We start from the raw sequence: 22,313 nt of genomic DNA, 5'->3' as shown, positions 1-22,313 counted from the left end.
TCTGCCTAAATCCCACATTGGGGAGTGTTGCAGTGATGGTTGTCCTTCTGGAAGTTTCTCCCACCTCCACACAGGATACTTAGAGTTCAGTCAGAGTTACCCCTGAGTTCTTGGTCACCTCTCTTAACAAGGTCCTTCTCCCCGATTGCTCAGTTTGGCCAGACGACCAGCTTTAAGAGTTGTTTGTTCCAATCTTCTTCTATTTAATAATTATGGACACCACTGTGCTCTTGGGAACCTTCAGTGCTGCAGAATATTTTCTGTAGCCTTCCACAGATATTAGCCTCGAAACAATTTGGTCTCTAAGCTCTGCAGGCAATTCCTTTAACCTTATGGCTTGGCTTTTGCTCTGATTCACATTATCTATGAGACCTTATAGGTGTGTGCCTTTCCAAATCATGGCCAATCATTTTAATTTACCACAGATGGACTCCAAACAAGGTGCAGAAACACTTTAAAGATGATCAATAGAAATGGGATGCCCCTGAACTAAATTTCAAGTGTCATGGCAAAAGGTTTCAATACTTATGCAATGTGATATTTCAGGGGTTTTTTTTTTAAATAAATTTGCAAACATTTCTAAAATCCTGTTTTTGCTTTGTTATTATGTGGTATCGAGTGTAGACTGATGAGGGAGAAAGTGAATTTAAACGATTTTAGCATAAGCCAGCAACATAAAAAAATGTAAAAAAGTGAAGGGGTCTGAATACTTTCTGAATGCACTGACTGTATGTGCTGGTACAGTATTCAAAATCACCTGTTATGAAAGAACAATTAAAAAAATTATTTGTAACTTTTGATTTCAAGTCAAAAATACCTCCGACTTTGGGTCTGGCGACGTATCTTCGGGGTTGGCAGCGTATAACTGGGACCTTGCACACCTCACCTGTTTCTCAAAGTGGAAAATCGGTATATAACAGTGCTGTTGCTCGCTATTTTGACCATTTGGGGACTTTTCAAAAATAAATAGCACCTGAACACCAGCAGCCGTTGAAGCTGTAGCCCTCGGTCAGTGTGAAAGTGTTTACTTTGCCAGCTGTGGGAGCCGATATGCTGCAGGAAGGCGAGGGCACACGCGGCGGGGGGCGGGGGGCGGCACCGACAGGTTCACGTGTGTCGTATGTGTCTGACCGCCCACTGTAACCTCCTCCCCTCGCGAACCACACGAGTGCGTGAAAAGACCGCGGAGAAAGTGAGAGTGAATGATTGAGCGGCGGACGGGGCTGTTAAAGGGAACGTCACACCTGACCACCTCGGCACCTGTCACCCTCTGTCACCCATCTTGCGCGCGCTGCTTCTTTTCTACGTAGCACAAGTTAACATTCAGACCCGTACGCGGAGATAGTTTGTTTCCTCGCGCTTTTTATTTTTGTTCTAGACGTCAGCACTAAATAAAAACGGGTTACACTAATTTCACGAAACTTTCTGATTTAGTGCTCTCTTATTGTCGCCGGCTGTGTGCAGAGACACAAGCGAAGCGGCAGCGCATCCATGCGAAACGGAAGTTTGTGCGCGAGAGAAGACGAACCCCGATGCTGCTCGCGCGCGGACTGAGCGAGCGAGCGAGCGAGCGCGTGAGGGAGTGAGCGAGCGAGCGAGCGAGCGAGTGAGGAAGGCAGGCGGGAATACGCGCTCTCAACTCGGAGCTCCCCGTAAACCTGGTGCCCGCGAGGACTGGGCTCGAGGCCGGAGCCCGCGTGCTGGAGCGGATCAGTATCGATCGGAGACGAGAGGATAATTGTCCGATTTGCGACCCGCCGCCGCGGATCGTGGTGGGACCCGCGCCGGCCACGCGCGCCTCGCGCTCGCGCTGCGCCTCTTCAAGGACCTTCGGCGCGTCCTCGGTCGTGTGTGTCTCGCCAGCTCGACGCGGTTTGCCACACCGCCACAACTCTGCCTTATTCCACGAGTGGAAATACAGCCGAGCGCAATTATTAGTCTACGTGACGACGGGACTTTTGACAAAAAAAAAAAAAAACAAATCGACGTATTTGCTCGTCAGAGAAATTAATGTATGTATTTTTGTAATGATACACAAACGGAACCGATTTAATAACACTGCGGCCAGTTAGGGTACGTCTCCCGAATGGAAGCAGTGACACATTGGAGAGCGCGCGGGTGAAAGTAGGGTATAAATTGGAGGCGTCGGGGGCGCGCGCCCTGTGTCCGCGTGCGATGTGGAGTGACAGAGGCTGCGGCTGCACACCGCGCTTTCGACATTTCGTGCCCTACCTCGGTGTCGGTTAATCCCCGCCGGGGATGGATGGTACAGCTTTAAATGTAACGAATCCGCGCAGTTTGCTGATACAATTACATTAAAGAAAAAAAGGAGGAAGAAGAAGAACAAGAAGAAGAAAGCGACAAGTTAATTCTCAGAAGGCTCCCACTTTGTGTCCCTTTTGGAAGCCAACATGGGGATTAAGCTGCAAGTTATTCTAGGAATGTTTCAGTTCGTCTTGGTTACCAGAATGCCACCGTCTTATGCCAAGGTATGTGATTAAAATACATTTTCATGGTATAGAGCCTTTGTGTGTCACACTGCCTGCCCAGGCTGCATGCAACTGCTATTGAAATACGTGTAATTTATTTCAGGTTTTATTTGGCAACTTGTAACGTAATTAAAACCTCATAAAGCACAGTTTTTGATTGAGGTTTGCGTTCGAAGGCGGGGAGAAATCATGTTCATCATGTTTAAGTCTTTCACGGATTTCGTTTATGTAGCCGTCCGGTCGTTGACATTTGCCATCATAAATGAAATGCGCGTCCCTCCCCGAGACGAGAGCGCAGTGCCACATGAACGCGGATATGTGCGTTTATGACCATGTGAAACGGGAGCGCGGCGAGCGCGCGAGTCACTGACACGGACTTTGTATGAAACACGGACCGAGTCGGCTGTGTGTGTACGTGACCGCAGGGAGACCGCAGAGAGACTGTACATTGACCACAGAGCAATCACAGACAGAGACGGTGCAGTGACTATAGAGAGACCAGAGACCGATGAGAGACTACAGTGACCACAGAGAGACCGTGCAGAGACTGTACGGTGACCACAGAGAGGCCACAGAGAAACTGTACGGTGACTATAGAGAGACTGTAGAGAGACCACAAAGCAATCACAGAGACAGTGCAGTGACCACAGGCAGACTGTACAGTGACTATAGAGAGACCACAGAGAGACCGTAGAGAGACTACAGTGACCACAGAGAGACTGTAGAGAGACTGTACACAGAGAGACCACAGGGAGACCGTAGAGAGACCACAAAGCAATCACAGAGACAGTGCAGTGACTATAGAGAGACCACAGAGAGACTGTACACAGAGAGACCGTAGAGAGACCACAAAACAATCACAGAGACAGTGCAGTGACCACAGGGAGACTGTACAGTGACTATAGAGAGACCATCTAGAGACCGTACAGAGACTAGAGGGAGACCAAACAGACAGAGCCCATTAGGCTGTCCCGACACTCCCTACATGCATGATAATACCAGTTGTATATTTAATTTAGATGCACCGTCTTCCCTTTCAAGAACGTCGGCTGGTACCACGGTCGCGAGGGAAGGGAAGAGTCCCTGTCACGCCTGTGCTCCTGGGCCGTCACTCTTACTTAGACCACATTTCTGTACCAGCACTGAGTCTGGGAACTATGAGCTCTCTCCACTTCTTGGACACCAGTTAGTTTAACTTTCGCCGTCGGCCTCTTCCATCCACGGCATCTGGAGTCTGGATGCGGTGACGGTCCCTGTGGCCGCGTGACCGCTGTCACGACCGCTGCTCGTTTGTGTGAACAGCATTTGCGGTTCAAAACGTGTTTCCGGTTGTCCAGCGCTGTCTCATACGAGGCTGGGCTCTTTGCTGTGCAGGTGCCCTTGCCTGAGGTGACAGCGTTGACACTGACGTTGTGCACGCGCAGTGCCACATCATTCTGCTGGAGCTCTTAAAGTAAATAAAAGCTCAAACTGTGTGCGCGCGCGCGAAACGAAAGCCGACAAAAGATACGTATCAGTTATGTCATAAAAGTTTATTAGGAACAAACGCAGACGTCATTTTGAGCGTATCAAACCCAAGCCTGCTGCCTTACAGTTTTTATTCTGCGTCCACACGCTTCACATCGTCATGTTCTGGGCAGTGCGCGTGCAGCAATCTGAAGGTCCTCGGTTCGAATCCCACCTCCTGCTGTTGTACCTTTGATCTAGGCTCTCTCTCACCTTGAACTGAAGCAGTAATACCCCGTCCGGTGTATGAATGGCTAAATCATTGTAAAGTCCATTATCTAGTGTTGTAAGTCACCTTGGGCAAATAACGATAATAATGTTGTATTGCGTGCAGTGTCAGCTGCGAAGTGTGTGCGTGGGCGTGTGTGTGTGTGCGTGCGTGCGTGCGTGCGCGCGCGTGTCACTGTGGCGCTGCAAGAAGGAGCCCAAAGTCGAGTGTCGTAAGTCTTCGCGAGCGCCTGCGCCGGACAGCGGGTCACCGTGATTGATGTCAGCTGTGAGCCTCGCCGCAGGGGGCCGCCGCGCGCGCTCCTCCGTGCCTCGCGCGGTCCAGGCGCGAGCGGTCGCACAGTGCGGCGGTTACGTGTCACACACAGCATCGCTGATCGGCGCTCGTTTGTCCTCGCGCAGTTCTTCCTCCGTCTGCCCGGCAGCCTTTTAAATGATAGATGCTGCTTTAAGCGGTTGTTTGGGCTCCATTATTATAACACAGTATTATGAGAAGCTCATGGTTTCTGTTCAAGTGGCACGTCTTATAAAGTTAGTCGCAGCCGTACATTATATAGACACGGTGAGTGTATATATAATGGTTTATATTTATACAGTTTATAAACATTATGTGTAATAGTGTGTATATATAATAGTAAGATATATGACATGTTTACTTTGAAAGTGTTCTTACCTCCAGACTTTCTTGGAAAAACACATTTAACAGTTTTCATAAAGGTGTTTTTTCCAGCTCGATCATGTATGTTCTAGTTCCTTTCACACCTCTCAGCTGTTCTCTGTGTGTGTGTGTGTTACATGGTTCGGGGCTCGGAGCTGTTGTACCCTTCGACATTGTTATTAGACTGGCAAAGTGAAACGCTGGAGATGACTGCTTCACATCATACAAGTGATTTGTATGCCTTCTGAATGAAATAATACATGTGTTCATAGGATGGACACTCGCTCGCTCACTTTCATTAACTGCTTGCCCTGGTCAGGGTCCCGGTGGTCTGGAGCCTATCCCGGAATCACTGGGCGCTAGGCTGTTGGAGTACACGCTGGACGGGACACCGATCCGTCACAGGGTACACACACACACACACACACACACATTCACGCACTAGGGGCAATTTAGAATGTCCAGGTTACCTGGGATGCATGTCTTTGGACTGTGTGAGAAAACCAGAGCACCCAGAGGAAATCAATGCAGACATGGGAAGAACATGTAAACTCCACACAGACTGAGCCAACGCTGTGAGGCAATGCGCTGCCCTGCATGTGGATCTGTTGACTGTTTTTTTTTTTTTTTTTCTGTTTCTCAAAACATATACTTTAACCAGAAGGTAAAGATTTCAGTAGAATGTGTTTATGGATGAATTAAACTCTTAATAACACTGTGCGGCCTTAGGATGGACATTACCTTACATTTTGTAGAGCACTCACAGAGCTTCCCACACCGCGTTCCTCCTCGACAGCTGCATGCATTCAGGCTGCTTTAAACAGCTGGTGTGTGGACACATCATATACCATTTAAAATAATTAACATATGCAGCAGATGCACTGTTTACAGAATTGTAGTACGTGTTTGCAGACAAGGCGAATTTTTGTATGGCATTGTCAAATTGCTTTTGTTTTCTTTCTACCGGATTTTTTAAGTAACTGGTTGAGTTTTATTTTTTAGCAGTGTGATAGTTTCTGCATGAGTGCATCTAAAGAAAAGCTGCCTTTAGAATGAAATGACCGCTGCCTATAGTTCACAGTTTTTCAGGGGTGTGTGTGTGTGTGTGTGTGTGTGCGCGATCACGTCTGCAAACTGTACTCTGCTCTTAGCGGACGTGCGTGCGATTGCTGCTTCAAACAGCAGCGCACGCTTTTCAAACGTCCGATTACGTTCGATTACGTCGGAAGCAGTGCATTTCCTAGTGAAGGAAGTTTGGCGTTTCATGGCCGAACGAGCACACTGTAGTTACCAGCGACACTGTTTTGTCTCTTTAGAGGTATTAATCATGTATTGTGTACAGAAAAGCCCTGGGATTTATTTGATCATCCAAGACATTTACATTAACAGTCCTTGAATGGTTGTTTAAACTGTGAGCAATGAAATGTTTCGCAAAATTGCCATATTCCTACAAAGTATGTTAATTGCCTGTCTGGGGCAGCTGGTAGCGCGGTGGTTCGCGCTGCTAACTTCAGACCCAGTGGTCGCAGGTTCAAGTCCCACCTTTGGCTATAGTACCCTTGAGCAAGGTACTTACCCTAAAGTGCTCAATAAAGTTACTCAGCTGTATAAATGGGTAAATAATTGTAAGTGGCAGGACTCTGTAAGTTGCCTTGGAGAGAAGTGTGAGCTAAATGAATAAATGTAATGTGCCTGTCTATAAAGGTGGTGTGTTGTTAATAAATGTTGCATCGCTGGCTGTTGCCGCATACCTTGTGTGTAGGGCTGAGAGGGCTGCTTCTCAGTGACCACACGTTCTTGGAGGCCTTTCGAGCCGCTCGTCCGGGATGTGCTCATTTCCAGGTCATTACTTGGACTAACCGTCATTCACTGGAGGTAATTGCAGGGAACTGCCGTCCGTGCACCTGTCAGCAGGTGCATCACGCCATGGGGAGGAGTGACGTCTGCACATATGGCATCCACAAGCTCTTCAGCAGCAGTAAGCCTTAGTGGAGCGGTTGTATTCTGTTAAGAGTGGCAACTGCCATCAAAATATATATAAGTAAGTAAATCAAAGTCAGTTTTCTTGTTCCGGACCACTTCCAAAGGACCACGTTAAGTCCAGAATCGTGTCTGTTCCTCCCCTCGGTTATATAATATTCCTCTTTCTCATGTCTGACACTTGATGACATAAGGCATTTTCTGTGGAAGACAGAAGTTTCAAGCTGAAGCTGATCTTTAGACAGCCCAGCTTGGCTCGCAAATCACGGAGCCCTTTCTGCGGAAGGTTGCGCGAGTCTGGATCGTGTCATTAAAGGTTCTAGACCTGCGTTTGAGGAACTTGCAAGCAATAATAAACGCTGGCGGTGCTTATCGGTGCATCTGCATTCCGATCAAGAGTTGCCGTCCAACAATACGGTTCGTGCAGCCAAAACATGTCAGTGCTGAACATCATTAATTACAATTAAAATTTCTTCAATTATTGCGAACGTTTCCTGTGGGAACGGGGGACTTCTCGCGACCCGAGCGTAGTGCTCCGTGGAAGAAGGCGAATCATGGAATGTGAAACTGCCCAGCAGTTCTTGGCCAAGTCGTCGGTTGGCCCATTCACGTTCCGAATTGAACAGATTTAGTTACCGAACCGAACTCGAGCGGCACAAGAGAAGAAGGTCAGGTGAACAGGTGGATCGCAGGGAACCGGTTGCGTTCGCGGCGTTGACTCTTGCTCGCGTGAGGAGACTCTCCCACCTCCCGTGGTGCCCGATCCTTGGGATCGGTTTGCACAACTCCTCTGACACGACGGGTGGGTTTGACTCTTGGCTCCAGTTGCAACACCAAGGCCTGGTGTAGGATTGCTGACTGACGCTGAGGGCGCATAACTTGCTCCCGATCAACTTGGTGACGGTGCCCTTTGAGAACATAAGGAATCAAACAAGCGCTGAAAAAAAAAAACCCTGGCTTGTCATGGCCGGAGCCGCCGTGGAGTGTACCGAAGGGATCCGATTTGACCTCAGCCAGTTATTTCTTACTTTAAATGACTTTCTGGGAGAATCGCAGCCCCTTAAATTCAAGGCAGCGCTGCTGTACGAACTGTACGGCGCGCGTGGTCGCTCAGCTCGGGGCGATTCTGCGATAGCGACTTCGGTTGAGTAATGTTGCCCTATAATCTTTCATACTAAGCAAAATTATGCTCCCCCCACCCCTCATTCGCCTCCTCCTCCCCCATGTGCTGTACCAGTTGACCTAGGACACAGTTCCTCCCTGGACCGTGCGGCGCTGCGTACTTCGCTGGGTCAAAATGTGCCGGCGTCTGTCTTTTCCTGTGTGTTTGTGCGCTCGCCTGTGGCAAAGTATGCCCCGTGAGGGCCTGCCGCATACCTGCGTGTGTGTGTTTGCGTGCGCGCTTGTGTGTGCGCGCGCATGTGCAAGCGTGCGAAGCCCTACATGGCGCTCCTGGGGATTTGCTCGGATACGGGGGGAAGGTGGAGCGGAGAGCGGGCCGTTCTATATCCAAATTAAGGCCTCCGTGTGATCGCCGGGACACCGATAGCTACCGCAGCGGGGGCGAACGCGGTACGGGCGCGCGGATTTGCGGGCCGCTGCGGCGACAAGCGGCGAGGGAGGATTCGGGGATGAATCGAACACGGGGATGAATCCCACGTTGCGCACAGGGAGAAAGGCTCCTCGGGATCGTTCTTGCTGCTGGGCCGCGATAAACGTTCTCCGACAAGGTTAATGGCGCATGAAGTACAACCTGGTGAACAGGGGCACGGCAGCAGGCGAGGTGGCACAAGGAGCACTCGGGGAAAGCAAACACACGTCACTCGCGGTCGCCAGGGACCGCAGCGGGAAGGGCAGAGGGTGAGGCAGCTGCTTCCCCTCCTGTGATCTGTGAAGCTGTCAGTACCACACACACGCGCACACCCACACACACACTGGCTGAAACCACTTATCCCAAGCGGGGTCGCAGCGAACCGGAGCCCAACCCGGCAGCACAGGGCGCAACGCTGGAGGGGGAGGGGACGCATCCAGGACGGGACTCCGGTCCATCGCAAGGCACCCCAAGCGGGACTCGAACCCCAGACCCACCGGGGAGCGGGACCCCTGTCAGTCCCAGTGTACTTTTAAAAAAAGATTCTCATTATTTCTGCTTCCAGGAAGACTTGTGGCTCGTGCGGAGATCGATACGGAGGGCAGGGACAGTCACGGCCTGGGGGGGGGGGGGGGGGGGGGGGGGTACATGAGAGCAAACGGCTGCAGCCAACTAACTGGTGGAGTGTGTCTCTTTTAAAAACACACGGTTAAGCACGGATGCACAAATTACACATATCCGTTTGTGTGTTTCCACCGATGCGTGATCCTGTCCTTGGTGAACTGATTGCGTATAACATAGAGCGAACGCGACGTCACGCAGATAGCAATGCGGCGGTCAGGCGGCGCGCTCGTAAGCGCGCGGCGGTGCTCGCGGTCACTTACAGATTCACAGGAACGCAGGGGCGCACACACACACACACACGTTCGCTCACAAACACTAAGAGGGCAAAAGCGTAAATGTTGGGGGAGGAGAGTAAGAGGGCAAAGTCTGCGTTCTCCCAGCGGTGGCCTTCTGCCAGACTGGACTTAACAGTGCGTGTGCGTGCGTGAGTGCGCTCGCGTATACCTGCGTGCGGCGGCGCACGACCGTTTGCGTAAGTTTGGAGAAAGTGACTGCGCTCGAGACCTGGCGACTCGTGATAAAAAGGCGTTTTGGGCTCATCCCCAGCTTGATGAGGCCTGCAAAGTGGCGCGGCGTCATTTTATTTTGCTTCGCCGCCGTGTATATTACCGTGCTTATTGTGTCAACCGCGCATCTGGACTTCAGCCACGGCAATAATTGAATAAATACGATAAGGCATGACCTTACCCCGCTTTACCCCTTTCTGTTCTCGTCATCACGTGTTGTTGAAGTTGATCTTTGCTTTATCTACTTTTAGAGGGAGCTCTTTGCAGGAAGGAAGGAGGGGAAGACGTGCGGGGTTTCAGCACATTGTCCGCTTTCTCCTCGCCGTTTCCCTCCGTTTTCCGCTCTCCCCTGTGAAGGTTACTCAGATTTATCCACTTACGGTTTTCGCAAGCATGTCACCGATTCCATTTTTAGAAGCCCGGCGCTACAGAAATGCCCTGCCTTCTGCTCTCCATTTACTTTGCGCGCTCCCTTCCGTCCGAGGCGTCCTTCGTCATTTTCTCGACTCGGGTTTTGCCCGCGACGCGTCTGCCGCGTAATTCCGCTGGTCGCCGACCTTCCCCCCCGTCGCGGGTCGAGCCTCCCGAGACTCGCGCGCCTTCGGTTCTTTCGCGACACGGGCCCGATCCAAAGGCCTCCGTGTGCCGCGGTCTCTGTCCGGAAGGGAACTCGAGAGCGAGATCCAGATTCTCGGTACTGTGTCTTTCGCGCTGTCATTCACTGCTTTTCCCGCACTTGACATTTGTTCCCCGCTTTCCTTCCTGTCTTCCAGCTGGCCCACTGGCAACCTGCCGAAAGTCACAGATCCAGGGAAGGTAATGCGGGAAGTAACGGAATTTTTCTTATCTGCATGCGTGTATCTGTCCGTGTACATGCGTGTGACCGGGTGAGTATCAGCAATACGGGAATGTACAGCGTGTGTGTGTGTGTGTGTGTGTGTGTGTGTGTGTGTGAGAGACGCACAGAGTGAGCTGAATGCTGTAGTCGTGTGGCTGCATACTGATAAGAGACAGAAAATTAGTTTCGAAGTGTTTGCCAGTCAATATCCGGTGCAGGTCTGGGCCTTATACGTGCGCTGTGGCGGGGGAGTGTCCATTTATGAGCATGCATTTGCACACTTGCGGAACAGCCTGGCGTACGCGTGTGTTTTGGGTGCAGCCTTTGTGCGGGAGCGCGACCGGGAGGGCCCCGGGTGCGGGGTTACGGCCGGATCGGGCGCCGCCCGTCACGGTGCCGAAACGCGCTGCGCCCGGTCGCCACGAGCCGTCGGTTTGCCGGATCGTAGACGTCGCGGTCGCTCTCTAAAATGCTCTTGCGAGGAATTTGTTTCGCACCCTTGAAGCCACCTTTACGGGGTTGGATAGGTATACTTTTACCCTTATGTACGTAGTGGACGCATATAAATGCGACATACAGGTCAATGAGGAAAGAAGAAGAAAGGACTCTAGATATGGTAGATACGGTTGCGTTATCCGCACAAGAAGAGTATTCGGGAAACAAATTAAATAAATGGAAACGTAAGAATTTCAGCGTGGTGCGCGATCGCCTCCGGTTCCAGTTGAAGGGCTAGTTTTATGAGACGGGTTGTTCCGGAAAGATCGCCGTTTCTTAGCGCGAGGAGAATCTCATTTCCTCGGCCAGAGCCCGAGTCCGGAAGGATTTATTGAGGGGACGGCGAGACGTCCTGATGCATAGGCCGCGGTAACCTTGGCGGAGCGGGAGGTTCGATGAAATCGTGTCGGTCAGGCATCGCCGTCCTTGGGGTCCGAGGGAGCGAAACGGGAACGTTCGTGTCGAGGAACCTCCCGGTTGCGTTTTTCGAGGAGCCGCGGTGCTTTTAATGGCTCGTGTCAGCAGGCCAGCCGTTTGCCAGATAGTTGCGCTCGCCCAGGTGAGACTACAGCAGCTGGTATGTGTGCGTGTGTGTGTGCGTGTGAGGGAAGCGGCTGTCCGACAGCTGCTCCGTGTCTTGCAGTGCTCAAGTGGCTGGAGGTGTATAGCAAGAGCCGGTGTCAGCCCCGGGAGACCCTGGTGGAGGTGTGGAGAGAGTTCCCCAGGGAGACGCAGCACCTCTTCCTGCCCTCCTGCGTAGCCCTGCGGCGCTGCGGGGGCTGCTGCTCCGATGAGGCCCTGGAGTGCGTTCCCTCGCGCACCTACACTCTAAATGTGGAGGTACGGTCACGCGCGCAGCTGTGGAAACGTGCACGCGCGCAGGCTCACACACTTACGCACGTGCACATATACCCTGTGGGCAATGCTCTGGGGGGGTGGAGGGAGGAGGAGGAGGAGGAGGAGGAGGAAAGGAGCTGGGCTTATCTCCCCACGCATACTTGCACCCCTGGGAGGAAGTCCGTTTGCCGAATCACACTTTCCATTATTCACGCGTCCCCGGCGGTCTTTGACATGTGACACGATGTCATCGCACTGTCCCCGTTTTGCTCGTCCACAGCTGATGAAGACCGCCTACATGAAGCACGAGCTGGTGCAGATGCCGTTCACTGAGCATAGCCAGTGTGAGTGCAGGTGAGCACACACACACACACACACACACACACACACACGCACACGCATCACAAGCTCAGACTCAATCCATCTTTTGTGCACTTCTTCTAGAAGCTACCAGGTGTTCTCTGCAGATAAATATCTGTATCCTGCCTGCATCGCTTCAGAATACCCTAGCTTCAGTGCACCCGACCCAGTTTTACTTTGCTCAACCACGTGTTCGCTTCACTGTAACATAAAGGGATCCACCTTTGCACCACATGCTCTCTTTCGCATTGTGCTTTATTTTGAAATCCCACCGTGCCTGCTGTCAAACTGCTGTCGGCGTGCTGGCGTTATCCTGCCTTTTTTCTCCTTTCAGACTGAAAAAAGACCTTCTCCCGGTCCCCGACAGGTACGTGCACCGTCTGAGTCTCACGCTGGTCTCGGCGGGTGTGTGTGTGTGTATGTGTGTATGCGCGCGCGCGCACGCGCTCGTGATTTTCCTCATCCACGTAATGCGGGATAGTCCCTCCCCCCACACGTCAGCGGTCCCGCTCGGAGGGAGGGTGGAGGGGAAAGGGAGAGGGAGAGGGGTGGCGAGATCGCATCGCTACCAGTCCTGCGTCAGGCACAGCCAGGAGCTGCTCTGAGTGGCTCCGTGGATAGGTTTTGTTTCTACACAGCCTGGAATGAAGCAACGCGGGGGCCAGGCTGCACCTCATTTCGCTTTCCAGGGCTCTTCGGGACAACAACCTTATAAAGCACTTGTTCCACAATGTAAAAAAACGTTTCGTATGTCTAACCTAATGTATTTCTAACAAGGAAAATTAAAATACTGACGCTCCCTGTCTGGATGCCTTTGTGGAAAAAATATGTGAAAGCATGTGGTTTCATACCTGCTAAATTCTAAGTGCTGTTACACATAATTTTTTGACAACAGGGGCAGGGTATAAGGAATTCACACACACGCACGCACGCACGCACTGTCTGAAACCTCTTGTCTCAAGTGGGGTTGCGGGGAACCAGAGCCTACCCGGCAACACAGGGCGCAAGGCTGGAGGGGGAGGGGACACACCCAGGATGGGATGCCAGTCCATCACAAGGCACCCCAAGCAGGACTCGAACCCCAGACCCAGTAGAGAACAGGACCCGGTCAAACCCACTGCGCCACCATGCCCCCCATATAAGGAATTAAAAAGGTAATTTTCTATTGGTTTTATGACAGCGTAGGGCTACAGGAACACGCAGGTAGAGACGGTGCACAGAGAACTTGCCAATTTGTCCCAACGCAGAGTGAACGCCTATTAAAGAAAGATTTTTCTTCCCTCGGAGATTCAGAGAGGCGGGTTTCGTCACCAGGCACACGCTACCGCCACACAAACATCGGCCCGTTTAGTCCTTTATTCCTTCAACGATTTCGTAAAGCTGTGTGTCGTATGGTTTTGCGGGCCCGACGCACCCCTACATAAAATCTCATCGCGGTCACAACAGAACTTAGATCCGATCGCATTCGCACTCACGGGGTGCATCTTCAGCTGGGCGCTCTGGTGCCATAAATTGGTGGCACTGAGAGAACGCGTTGAATGTGCGCTGTCATAAATCAGAGACCGCTCACGTACGTTAAATATGTCGGTTAACTTTTTTTTTTTTTTCGTGTGAGCCTCTCGGACAGAGCCTCGCACTTGCAGTTTTCCATTAAACGTCCCAACAAAATAAACACATTTTCAGTTACAAAGGTCAAGTTCGGCAACAAGAAACGCAGGCGGCCGCGGCTCTCTGTGGACGGGGGGTTGTGGGCACAGCGTTTGCCGGACAACCTGCTTTGGACGGGAGGAGATCCTTATTACTTCTTTACGCGACGGAGTTTGGAGCGAAGAACACAGCTAAGAACTCCCGGTTTATATCGGTTCCCCGAATACTCGGATCCGAAGGGGAGGCGATCCCGCCTCTGTCATGAAAAGCCCTGCTTTTTATCATCTTTTCAGCTTTATCATAATTTTGGTAAATAAAGGTGGTGTAACGCGGTAAGGAGTGCCGGATCGGAACCGAATACGAGGCGCGTGCGGTGGGAGCAGCACGGTTAACTGAGGAAGTGTCTTTGTTTTAAAGGCAGGAACAGACACCCCTGCGGAAAGGGAGGAAGAGGGAGAGAGGAAAAGCCGAACTAAAGAAAAATGGAAAAGTCAAACCATCGTACGGTGATTTCTCAGTGTCTCTGCGGTGTGCGACAAGGGCTGCAGACTTTCCGCACCGTTCCTACTCGGAACACTCAGGGACGCGGAAGAAAACACGAGCGCGATTCACGCGCGCGCGTGCTGGGCCCGCGGTGGATGTAGCTCTTAGGAGCGCGTGGCAGCGCGGCGGAACACGGTGACACACACACACGCACGTCACGTTACACGGGTTGAAAGTCAGCTGCCCTTCGATCGTCTCTTTCTAACCCCACCCTACTCATGCATGCATTTCGCTGTTTGTCTGGACCGGCTGCCTCCGCCGTTCGGCCAATTTGTGCTCACGGGCACCTCCGACTAACACAAAAAGCATCGTTCGCCGTTAGAGAAATGTCACTTTATCTTTATTACCGCTGTTACATCTGCATAACCTGCCCAGACCTATAGCTCCATATGCATGCGTGTGCTTCTCCTCTACTTTTCCTCCAGCGCAACAAAGGGAGTGTTCCCCCCCCCGCTGCTTTTTGGCTGCTTTTGGGCTCACTTGTGGGGCGCCTGGCCTCCGCACATCTGTGTGTTTCCGTCTCTGTGTCCCTGCATGCGTGTGTGTTCGTACAAAAGGCTGAGCACTTTGGCCCCACAGAGAATCTCAATGGCTTTTTTCATTCTTTCCTTATTCTTGGGGCCTGTAATTTTGCCCACGGGGGGAGCAGAGGTGGCTCGGGTGGGATGTCGCTCAGCCCCATCGGTCGCTCACCCCTCCCCCGCGCGAAACGGCGTCACGTGTGAAATTGGGATAATCCGATCCTCAAGCGTTCCCTCCGTCAGACAGGCACCGCTGCCTCTGCGGAGGCTACGACTGATTTTCTCCCCAATTAAGTCACTCTCTTTTCCAAACCTCTTTTTCATTCAAGCCTTTTTAAACAGACTTTCAATGGGGGCAAAGAAAAGTCCGCTTTCTTGCCGCTTGATCAATTATGGCCCATTTTGGCACTGTTATTAGGCTCTGGGCTTCACCACAATACAATGCACCGCTCCCCGTTCTTAGTTCCTCTCTTCCCCTTTCTCCAGCCCCAGCCTCCCTCCCCCCACCCCAGGGCCAGAGTGCGCCCCCTGCCCCAGGAGGCGGCGGCTGCTGGACCCCCGGACGTGTCTGTGCCGCTGCAGCCAGACCCCGGAGAGCTGCAGGCAACGGGGGAAACGCCTGAACCAGCAGAGCTGCAGGTGAGGGAAGCCGCAGGTGGGGTGGGCTCAGAAGGTTCGTGGCAGCACGCACACCTCCAGCAGGGTGGGAAACAGCGCATCGCATCGCATTGGAAGACCACCAGCTACTCTACACTGCTGCTCCAGCCTCGCCGATGTGTCCACTGGGATTTGAACAAATAGTTTTAGACGGGTATTCTTTCCTCTCCGTTTCATGGTTTGCAATTTCAAAGCGAGGACGGTTTTGGCTGCAGCAGTGCGGTGGAGCGAGCTGCTGCATCTGGATTCGCAGGATGCGGGTTCAGATCCCACCTCCAGCTTTAGCGCCCTTGAGCAAGGAGCCCGTGCCGAATCGCTGCGGTAAATCACGCTCGGCGGTATAAATAGGCGAATCGCCGAGCTGCACGCACGCTTAACGCTGCAGGATGCTTCGGGGAGAAGTGGCAGGTAAATGTAGGAAAATCTCGGTAGGTGTCAGTGTGATGAAAACGTGCGTAAAAGTGAAGTGGCTTCTTTGAAATGTCAGGGGCTCCTGGTGGTGCAGGGAGGGGAAGCTGGGTAAGCAACATTTAATGCAACAGTAGCACAAAGCGCAGGACTCAGCCTCCCGCTCTGTCGTCCTTCCTTCCAGATGCGAGTCCCTGAGACGGTGAAGGGCCGAAGCCCCGTCTGCCCTTCCGGAGACAGCGACGAGTTGGAGGAAACGGAAGAAATCATGCTCATTCAATAGTTGTGTGACGGAGAGGAGAAGACAAGGTCGGGGTCGACCTCGGAGGACAATAAGCGCAGGGAGGTGTGTGTGCTCACGCAGAAAGCCACACACCTCTTTTGTCTCCCTCTCAAGCTCTCTCGAAGCCATCGCTGCAAGTAGTCTTACGTGAATATATATGTGTGTGTTATCGAGTCCCATCGCAAAGCTTTTCGGCAAACCGCTGCTAAACCGGACCATGTTTCCACGGCACCCCGACCCCTTAAGGGTAAACGGAGGGACACGGATCAGAGACTGAGAACGGAGGGTCCGGGAGAACGAGGTCACGGATGCGCGAGACCCGACGCGCAGGTCGGTCTCGCGAGAGGGTCGTCCGACATCGTGGACCTGCGCGCGAGGACCCAGGTGACTGATATTACCCAGGTCAGAGTGGCTGGGCGCACCGGCCCGTGTCCCGTTGAGCGGCTGCTGCGGACCCCCGTTGAAATCCCCCTGCCGACGGCGGGCCGAAGGAGGTAGAAGCAGCTCCTGGAGAGCGCGGCGTGGAAAAAGCGGGGCCTCTTTAAAACGAGCAATTGCCAAATTCTTTAAGCCACCGCTTCATAATCCACGCCATCATATCGCCGTTCCTACCGAGCAATGATCGGTTTTTGTCCAAGTGGAGGACTTAGCTGCTCGCTCCCGCTCTCCATCTGAAAGCAGTGTTCGATTGCTGTAGGAAAAGCAGAGCATGTAGGAATCTGCGCCCGCGGTACAACGTAACCCCACTATGACACCTCTGGATGAGAATAAAAAGGGTGTGAATACTATGCGATGGCAGTAACCGGGTGGTAAGTGAGCCCGCGGGCGGTAAACACGCAGCAGGCTTTGCACAGGGAAGCAGGGCACTATGTCAGGTCTCTGTGCTGTGCTGTGCTGTTGGGGGGAAGGGGGCTGTTCCACCCTGCCGTAGATGGCCAAGATGTCACGAAGCTCATGGGACAGAGGAGCCGCTGACCTTTGTGACAATTGCGCGTTCATCGCTTACCGCTAACACGGCAGCGGTCCGGGGAAATGAGTCCTGCAAGGAAAGTATTTCCCGCTAAAAGCAACGCAGGGACGAGCGTACGTTTCAACATGACAACTGACTTTTTATGTTCAAGAAATCACATCCCCGTGCGCTTTGTATTGTCTAACTATATAACCGGCGAGCCCATGTGTACAGGCAGGTGTAGTTTATACTATCAGGTATATATTTTTTTATTTAAATTTTCTTAAAGAGACCAAATTTGAAATGATGTCCACATGGTTTCGGTTACCACGCGGCTAATGGTGCGGTCTTGCGTGTCTTTCTTTTTCTCGATGCGTGTCCCTTCGACGGGCTCAAACTCCATCAATGAATCCTCATCCTTGTTTTTTTCTCCCCCCCCCCCCCTTTAGAGGAGTTGTTGGTTTTGTTTTGTTTCTCTCTCTTTCTTTGCATGAATGAAAGGGTCTTTAACTTTGGTTGGGAAGCGCTGGGAATGCCAATAGTAATGAACGCTGGCTTTCTTCCACAGGACCACACACACACACACATTCTCACACACAAAAGCGCACATACAAATAGGTTTTTGTAGGATCCTTCAGTCGGACATCCCCGATCAATACCTTTGCCTTTTAACTTCAGCCACATCGACGCTGAAATGACCCGCAAAACTTTACGCTCACGGACACAAAGACACACACACGCACAAACTGACTCGAAGAACCGACACCGATGACAATTTCAGGACTTTGCCAACAAGTGTAGAACTGTGATCTAAACGAACTCTGAACACACGCCACCGTAAAGCTTTTTCGTTGTCCGCTTGCAGTATATTAATTTGTACAATTTTGGTTTCTTTTCGTCTCGCTGCAGTTATGTTACTGTTGAGATGTGGTTTGTGTTGCCTATACACGCGTCTTCGGCTGGTTGTCAAAAGTAGATTCACTCTGTTTTAAGGAAACGCAATGTTTTCTTTTTTTGTTGTATTGCTTGCTGTTATGTTTGTTGGCTCTCAATGCTTGCTTTTCAGAGGAGCTCTGAGCGGCCGGTTATTTACACAATTGGCGCCTACAGAGTATGACTGAATGTCTGCGCTGAATTTAAAGAGAGGTCAGGGGCGAGAGAGAGAGAGAGAGAGAGAGAGACCCCATTGGTGCTGCTCATTAAACATCCTCGGGTCTGATTTAGTCTCGCAACGCATAAAATTCAAATTTCACACACAAAGCAACGCTGAGATGGGCAAGAAATGGCATCTCTCTAACAGCCTTCGCTTTTCATTCGCTCTTAGACAACTCGTTTCGATTCCGTGGAATCCTTTCTTCATCGGGTTTCTATGATCAGCGAGTGATTGTAGCCGGAAACATCAGTAAGCCCCCCCCCCCCCCCCCCCCCCCCCCCCGTTTGTGACCGACGACAGTGTGACAGTGGGCTCCGCGTGGATGTGGATCTGAAATTAATTTAGGAAACCCCCCCCCAGGCAGAATTTACTGAGAAGAAACCGTTTTGGAAGTTATACCTCTACTCTGAGCAGGTTCACAAAAGAATGTGCTGGATTAAAAGAAATGAACCTGAATGAGCCCCGAACACCTTTCGGAAGTGTTACGCGAGGTGGACACGTCTCTGATTATTAATAAATATGAAGAGGTAATATTACGCAACATCAGCCTAATAAGCACAGAATTTGTGCCCTTTCTACGTTCTCTGCTTATTAGGCTAAAATCACTGCTCATTGTTTTTGTTTTTACTGTAAATATAATTTTCCCAAGCTTTCTCATCGTTCAGATGCGTTAGGCTTTACGTGCGTGTTTGAGTTATCAGCATTAGTTGCTACTACTCTCCCCCCCCCCCCCCGTCCCCGTTCCTAAGAGGTACACACTCACGCATACACAACCTCCCCCACTACAACTGTGATTCCACCTAGAATTAAACTGTGTATACAGCTTAACTTTTTAGATGGAAATGAGGGCCAGAGATGTGCGGCATTTCTATGGCTCGGGTCACATCCAAGCCGAGCGCCGGACTTGAGCAGATATATCGGGCCGTGATTGACGCGACACGCACCGGTACTCGTCTTAGCGCAGCCTCACAAAGCTTATTTTTTGTCCCCCCAATAGCCCTACCCAGGGCCACGTTCGGGACGTTTGCGAGCCGTCCGTGCGGCCGCGCCGACGAATGATGTTGCCGAGCGAGTTGAAGCTGTATTAGAGTTAATCCCCACCGTCCCTGTGCTTTGGACACACGCTGGAAGCTGGACTTTGGAGTTAAACTAACTCTTTCTCCGTACTCCTGCGCTTTTTCTCCTTCTCGTTGTTCCGCAGTCATTTGTGTTTCACACCGCGGACGAGTGTCTTAGGAACGTGAGCAATAATTAATGTGTTTTCAGTGTTCAGTAACTCTCCTCGGATGAGGCTGGACGTTTTGCCTTTAGACTTTGACGGGGTAAAAGCGGGACGTTCTCGTGAATGTTTCCCAGGGCGGTGTGTCCGCTCTCGCTCTTGGCTCTCGTTTCTGCCCCTCATTTCGCCTTGTGCATCAGCTTCTTTTCCCTTCGCTCGCTCCGTTATATTCGCTCGTCTCCTCGTGTGTCCTTCCACCCCCGTGCTTCTCGCTGCCCCGCCATCCCGAACCCTATGAGCAGAATATGCAAAGGACGCCGAGCTTGTGTCATCGGAGTAACCCACTTTCTTTTGCTGGATAATAATTTATTCATTTGGCTAAAGTTCTAATCCCGTTCCTGGAAGCCGGGTTCGCAGCTGGGTTGGGAAAGAGCGGAGCATCGCTCGGCGGAGCCACCGCAGGCCCCTAATCTCTGACTCGCATCCTCGGCCCCCTCGGTCCCAGAGCCCAGGGCCTTCACTTCCACTTCTTTCCCTCTTCGTTGAGACAAACATGATCAGTTTTTGTATCATTTCTGAGAAGTGTAAAGTATTTGTATTTATTATAATTATTATTTATTTCTGTTCTCATTATTCACAGGTTTCTGTTTCTGCATGATTAACAAACCATTTGTCCACTTAGCACTGGCAGATTGATTTTTCAAGTGCGAAAGGTGCGTGGGGAGAGCTAATGTTTCTGTTGACCAATGTAACGGGTTCCCATTAAACACAGTCTTGTTTAATTGATGCGGTAGATGCCCGGGCACTAGATGCACGATAATGTCTCATCTGAATGCAGCCTTGGGAAGCATCTGTGCATCTAAAGCAGTCGCTGTGCTGTCCTGATGTTGCCCCCCCCCCCCCCGGCCGTGTAGATGATGTGACACACCTTCGGTGTGTGTGTGTGTCGGTGTGTGTGTGTGTGAAACCCTCGGTGGGTCTCCTCCAAAGCATCAGTGTACTGCAGACATGACAGTGAGACTGGATGGGACTTTTTCCTCCCGGTATGTTAGTTGCAACATGCTTACATTGAACCGCAGCAATACATGGGAAGGCTAAGCAAAACATAGTCTGGACTTCGTCGTATAAATAGAGTCCCGTATTTAAATGCACTTAATATAAAGTGTAGGACGTCCTCTGCATTTAATCTCTTGTGTATTCAACAGTAACAACTGCAACAATCTGGTTGAAATATTGGACTTCTGTCCAACGTGGTTCTTCTGCCAGCCCAGGTTTAGAAGTATAGCGTAGAATTAAGTGTGTGTAATTTGCTCAATGTCGAATCAAACCCAAAACTCCAGTACAGTGTATGTGTGTTTATTGATGACAATTATTATTGCTGCTACACCATCTGTGCCCTATTTATTTTCTGTGCAAGTGTACAAATTGTGTATTTGTCATGTCATGTTATATATGGATGGTAACAATATTAATCATCTCATTGTGAATGTGAAAAAGAATATTATTAATGATGTTGATACATGGATAAAAATGATGTTAACATTAACAGTGATACAATGTTAAAGATATTAAAGGAAACAGCTTATTTTTGAAAATGGTTCTAAGGGTGATTTCTGGTCCTCCCTGTGTGTGTGTGTGTCCCTGTGCACTGCGATTTTGTTCTTCTGTACTCTCTCCCATTTCATCTGTCCACCTATTCCTTCCCTCCACCCTCTTCATTCCTCTGTTTCTCAGCACTCTTTGCCATAATGAAAGACAAACAGAGTGATAATTAGCCAAGCTTGCCAAGAGCAAAGGAGAACAGGACAAGCAACATAGTAATATGAGAAATAATATTGTCCTTTCCCTCCATGCTGTTACAGTGCTGAGTCAGTGTCCATAAAAAAGTGATCGTGAGTGTGTATTGCCTTGCCTTGCGTCTGTGTGCGTCCCTGAATTACTGAGTTCCTCTGACTGAGAGTGTGCCAGGCAGATATCATCCTACCTGTCTGATGCAAAGACGGGGCACATTGCCAGGACTAAATATAGCTCCGTGTGCAAGACTGGGCATCAGGGATGGAGAGCCAGAGACTGGGGCAGCCTGGTAAAACTGATCTTGGCATTTTCGCTGTGATCTTACAGGCTCAGACCTTCATTATTCAATTACTGTAAATAGAAATTGTTCAGCGCACAGACCGCGCAACTACCAAATAAGCACAATACTTCTTTTCCTGTCCCCGAGTCCCTTCCACAAACACACTCGCCATCCATGGCGCCTATCTCCCTTCCCAGTTATTTTTCTCTCCTCTTCTTCTCATTTCCATCTATAAACATTGTCCTGTGTTTGCCTCCAGCATCTGTATGAAGTGTTATGTTTTCGCGATGATAAAAACTCGCCATGTCCAGTCCTCGGTTCTTTTGTTGAAGCAGCTGTGTGTGCGCGTCTGTCTGTTTTATGACATCTGGACATCGTGAATGTGTACGTATGATAGTATCTTTCCCGAGACGGGGAAAAGAAAAAGTATATTGTGATAACGCTCAGGCAGGACGATCTGCAGGAAAATATATTTTGGTTCGTTACACTCTGTTTTGAAAGTAAGTTTCTCATCAAAATACGTTCCTTGTTTTTCTGCGCTGCTCGCTCCCGTATTCGCATGATGTCTCGCCGGTGAAGAGGACTGCTGAGTGAACTGAGCGAGATGGAGACGCGAGGCCTTCGGTGGCCCCTTAATCTGGATGACGGGCTGGGGGGGACGGGAGGGGATGGCTGCAGTCTTAGCATGTCAGCTCTTGTTGGGTTGGGGATGCGGGTACCTGTAGCCATGTATCAGGAGATCACAGA

The 22,313-nt window shown here is 50.9% G+C and overlaps 1 protein-coding gene across 3 annotated transcripts; it reads left to right on the top strand.

The window, feature by feature from the left end:
- The first annotated feature begins 1,575 nt into the window (after nt 1-1,575).
- vegfba (vascular endothelial growth factor Ba) lies at nt 1,576-18,536 on the top strand. 3 transcript variants are annotated; one of them, XM_029257376.1, is made up of 8 exons: nt 1,576-2,489; nt 10,356-10,398; nt 11,559-11,755; nt 12,033-12,106; nt 12,447-12,479; nt 14,177-14,260; nt 15,310-15,462; nt 16,073-18,536. In XM_029257376.1, the coding sequence occupies exons 1-8, from the start codon at nt 2,412-2,414 to the stop codon at nt 16,092-16,094; spliced, it is 684 nt and encodes a 227-aa protein (XP_029113209.1). In that variant the 5' UTR covers nt 1,576-2,411; the 3' UTR covers nt 16,095-18,536. The 3 variants fall into 3 exon arrangements, with proteins under 3 accessions (XP_029113209.1, XP_029113210.1, XP_029113208.1); XM_029257377.1 differs by lacking the exon at nt 14,177-14,260; XM_029257375.1 differs by lacking the exon at nt 16,073-18,536 and having other exon boundaries at nt 14,177-15,338.
- Nucleotides 18,537-22,313: the final 3,777 nt, after the last annotated feature.

The sequence above is a fragment of the Scleropages formosus genome, chromosome 13 (genome assembly GCF_900964775.1).
Source record: "Scleropages formosus chromosome 13, fSclFor1.1, whole genome shotgun sequence".
Classification (NCBI taxonomy): domain Eukaryota; kingdom Metazoa; phylum Chordata; class Actinopteri; order Osteoglossiformes; family Osteoglossidae; genus Scleropages; species Scleropages formosus.
This window is presented reverse-complemented; position numbering and strand designations above follow the sequence as displayed.

Bases quoted from the DNA above. Each gene is read 5' to 3' on its own strand.
- vegfba (XM_029257375.1), top strand. From the start codon at position 2,412: ATGGGGATTAAGCTGCAAGTTATTCTAGGAATGTTTCAGTTCGTCTTG. The intron at 12,107-12,446 runs GTGAGCACACAC...TTCTCCTTTCAG, and splicing joins CATAGCCAGTGTGAGTGCAG to ACTGAAAAAAGACCTTCTCC. The intron at 12,480-14,176 runs GTACGTGCACCG...TTTGTTTTAAAG, and splicing joins CTTCTCCCGGTCCCCGACAG to GCAGGAACAGACACCCCTGC.